The 4,194-nt window shown below is 44.4% G+C and overlaps 1 protein-coding gene across 1 annotated transcript; it reads right to left on the reverse strand.

The window, feature by feature from the left end:
• On the reverse strand, nucleotides 1-337 carry LOC148032029 (early nodulin-93-like). Its single transcript, XM_087684022.1, has one exon. It carries the CDS (start codon nucleotides 324-326, stop codon nucleotides 51-53), a length of 276 nt encoding a protein of 91 aa, XP_087540148.1. The 5' UTR covers nucleotides 327-337; the 3' UTR covers nucleotides 1-50.
• Nucleotides 338-4,194: the final 3,857 nt, after the last annotated feature.

Here is a 4,194-nt window from a genome sequence, read left to right on the forward strand (position 1 = left end):
TCAATGTCATGCAGCATTCAAAGAGTTAAGGATCACACAAAGCAGAAAATCTAAGCATCCCTGTTTCCTGCAGCAGCACATTCAGCTTTGATCCTTTCACACGAAGTCATCCGAGCACACTCCAAAATAGTTCTATCAGAAACAATGAAGTATGTAGCAATTGTAGCTCCACAGATGATTAATGCTTGGCCAGTGTAATTCAGATGTGCCTTTGCCCAAGGTAGCGTTCGTACAGCAACAAGAGTGGGTATTGCCGTAATAACAAATGCTTTTAGTGCAGCTTTGGCACCTTCCCTAGCACCTTCGTCTGCACAGTTCCGGGCCATGGCCACACGCTGTTCCAAGTTGGCATCAATAGCAGCTTTATCGATGGGGGGGCTCGCTAGGCATGATGGATGAGCTCCCAGTTCAACTGCTGTACCTCATCTTCTCCCACTTACGGCAACAGGTCGCAGACCTCAATGTCATCTCCCAAGTCAGTCGCTGCTTCTACGACCTCGAGCGGCAACATCGACATGCCCTCAAGGTTGGTTGCGGCCTCCATCCATTCGAATCTGCATTGTCCTCTTTTTGCACCCAATTCCCATACCTCTCGAAGATTAAAATCGTGTATGCTGGTTGGATGTCGAAGTTGGGGAAGCAAAACTGAGTGCAGGCAATTGGAAATTCGAGTCAGCAGTCCTTCACTGAGGAGATCATTGCGTGTGCATGGAAGTCGCCATCAATGCCCTGAAGCTCTCGGAGTTTATGACGCCGCCTTAGGATGAAAACAGAAGGCATCAGATAGTGCTCTTTGTCTCCTGTGTCCAGAACTTCAGGGCTCCAGATTTTGCAGAAGCGCTATGGCATTTCAGAGCAATGAGTCGTCCTTTCTTTTGAATGTCCAGTTTCTGAGAAGGAAGGACCACCTGTAAGGGGGATGATCTGTGTGGTCGAATCCCTGACATTCGTAATTTGCCGACAATCTCTCCCTGAATAGATTCACGACAGCTCTCTCTGTTTCTAATCCAGGCGCAGCCCGCCATTCATAGCCTTTCAAAAATATCCCCCCCTTTTTCTCAAAATAGGCAAAAAGGCCCAACAAATTTAGTTGTTCCTATTAGCAAGGTGATCCACGTAATTCTCATCATTCATGTCATGGTCATTTGGGGATGTAAGATTTGCTTAAGTTCCAAAAATCCTTAGACAAACTACACAATTTCACCATCATCTCCATCTTCAATATCAACTTCGATGTTCCCATGTTTTTGCGGGTCTCCATCACCAAAGCACATCTTGTTTGTTTTGGGGATTTGAGGTTTGTCCAGCGCTTTACTTAGAATTCATCATTGAAATTGACAGCTTAATAATATTCTTTGGCATCAGTTTTTCATATTTTTATTGAAACACGCGCAATAAGATAACACAGATGCACAACAAAAATGGAGGTGTTTACGACTCGGATGCGCAGCAACACGACAACGCAACGAGAATTGGGATGCTCATCACTGAATTAGGAACCTCAAGATAAGGAAAAAGGTGGTTGGGTGAGTTTGAGGATTATGAAGGACCCCTTTAGCTATAAGATAGGTTGTTTATCTAGTCAACATTATGAGGACCACTATTTTTTGAAGTTATTGTGATATTTGGTCGGGTGAAGGGAGTGCAACAAATTTTTTTTTCCGTTAGAGTGTTAAGAGGTGAGGTTAGAAATCATAATTTAACCAAGGAACTGTATTTGGATTTTGCATGATGCATGGGTACTTGTAGCTAGGCTAGATACTATTCTTGTAGTGCATTCATTTCTTTTTGCATATCACATCGATTATGTAATTTCATAGCATGAATTTTAGATGTGCACTTCTTTTCAAATCATGTGTGATTAAGCATGGAATTCATCTCCAAAAGCATATTATTTTACTAGGATGCACTGCATGATATTAAAGCACGTACACCAAAAATATCTCTTTTTTTTAAAAGATATATGAGAAAGCTATGCTTGGGGTTGGTGAATATAAGGTGGCCAAGGAGGTTTTACAAAGACCATGGTTATTCATGTGCAAGTGGACTTTTTGATTTGTACGCTGCTCATGTACTTGCTTGCATTTATGAAAGCGATATCATTTTATAAGTAGCAAGGTTTCTTGATAAAGTGAGTATGGGAGGAGGATGCTCCTAGTAGAAGGCTTGCAAGGCCTTTGATATTCTATAGAATTGAAAATGATTTGAAGACAATAATCTAATTTCACAACTAGATGCTCTTTGGAACTACATTGCTCCTGAAACTTGTGGGAGAGTTGACAATAGTGATGTCAAACCTCTATGCATTATTCAATCAGAAGGACCCGGTTTTCATGTCAATAGTTATGTTGTTGAATGGTAGAGTGAAATTTTTGGGTCGGTTTCATTTCAAGGGAAGGTTAAGTGATCCATAGTGTTGACTAGAATGATGGTAGCTTGGGTTGCATATCAATTGCTTATCATCTAAGTGAAAGGAGAGAAGGATCGAAGCTTACACGCGAGTATGGCGGGAGAGCAAGAGCAAGAAAAGAGAGAGACAAGAAATGGGAACTCCAACAGTCACAATGTGTGGCCGGGCCTTCCTTTATTCAAACTGTCACTAAAAGAATAAAGAATAAAGTGACGTGACGGGCGCCCGCCACCTGCAGTGTGCAGTGGCGGGTACTGTCAGTGTAGTAATACACGGGGCGGCACGGCGGAGGCGCCTTTACCCCCAACAACCTCCCACTTAAAGGCGAATCTGCCCTAGTGAGAGAGAAAATAAAAAAGAAAAGACAGTACAAATGTACATAGGTACAAGGGATGAGGAAAGGCGACATCTCATCCAACGCCCATCAACCTCCTGAGGAAGGCAAAGCGCTCAGTAGTGAGGCTCTTCGTGAGTAGATCTGCAGGATTCTCATCAGTGGAGATCTTGACAAGGTCAACAGACTTGTCCTCCACGACACCACGTATGAAGTGATACCTCACCTCAATGTGTTTCGTCTTCACATGGAAGACCGGATTCTTGGCCGATTCTTGGCCAACTGAATGGCACTCATAGAATCCGAATGCAGTGTAGGTGTAGCATCAATCCCAAGGTTAGCAACTAGATGGCCTAACCATATGGCCTCCTTGCAAGCCTCAGTGGTTGGCTGCAACATACTCGGCCTCAGTGGTAGACAAAGCCGTACACTTATGAACCCTGGACATCCAAGAGACAGCCCCTCCAGCATAGGTGAATACATAGCCAGAAGTGGACTTCCTACTATCTGCATGTCTTGCATAATCGGAGTCAGTGTACCCCACGACCCCTGTATCCTGGCTACCATAGCAATTACACATATCTGTTGTGCCCTTCAGGTACCTCATGATACCCTTCACGGCATCCCAATGTCTGCTGCCAGGTGTAGCCATATAGTGTGCCACAACACCAACTGCATGCGCAATATCTGGACGAGTGGCTATCATGGCATACATCAAACTGCCCACAGCTGAAGCATAAGGGATCTTGGCCATCTGGGCCCTCTGCTCATCTGTCTGCGGACAATCGGCCTGTGATACCTTCACATAAGAAGGTAATGGACAGCCAATAGGCTTTACGTCCTGCATGCGGAAGCGCTCAAGGACTTTATGAATGTACTCCCGCTGTGAGAGATACAAAATCCCCTGATGCCTATCGCGCTTAATGCGCATCCCAAGTATATGTGAGGCCTATCCCAAATCCTTCATCTCAAAGCTCTTCTTCAGCTGAGATTTAAGAGCATCTAGCTCATCATGAGCTTTCCCTGCTATCAGCATATCATCAACATAGAGTACCAAGATAAGCAAACTGCCATCACAGGCTTTCTTCGTGTAAAGACACGGATCCATAGCACTCCTGCTGTAGCCCTGTGACTGCATAAAGGCATCAAACTTATGATACCATTCCCTAGGTGCCTGCTTCAAGCCATACAAGCTCTTCTTCAACTTGCACACTAGGTGCTCCCTGCCAGGTTCTGCAAAGCCCTTAGGCTGAACCATATAGATCTCATCATGCAAGTCCCCATGTAGAAAAGCCATCTTGACATCCATCTGATATAGATCTAAGTCAAGCTGTGCAACCAAATCCAAGACTAAGCGCAGGGCGGTCATCTTAACCACAGGAGAGAAGACCTCATCAAAGTCCACACCATGTTCCTGCTTAAAACCCTTTGCTACCAATCTAGCCTTGTA

Source organism: Lygodium microphyllum, chromosome 8 (assembly GCF_053477565.2).
Source record: "Lygodium microphyllum isolate KBCC chromosome 8, Lygodium_microphyllum_v1.1.10, whole genome shotgun sequence".
Taxonomy (NCBI): domain Eukaryota; kingdom Viridiplantae; phylum Streptophyta; class Polypodiopsida; order Schizaeales; family Lygodiaceae; genus Lygodium; species Lygodium microphyllum.

What these genes read in the sequence shown, in the direction of transcription:
- LOC148032029 (XM_087684022.1), bottom strand. Translation starts at nt 326, where the DNA reads ATGGCCCGGAACTGTGCAGACGAAGGTGCTAGGGAAGGTGCCAAAGCT.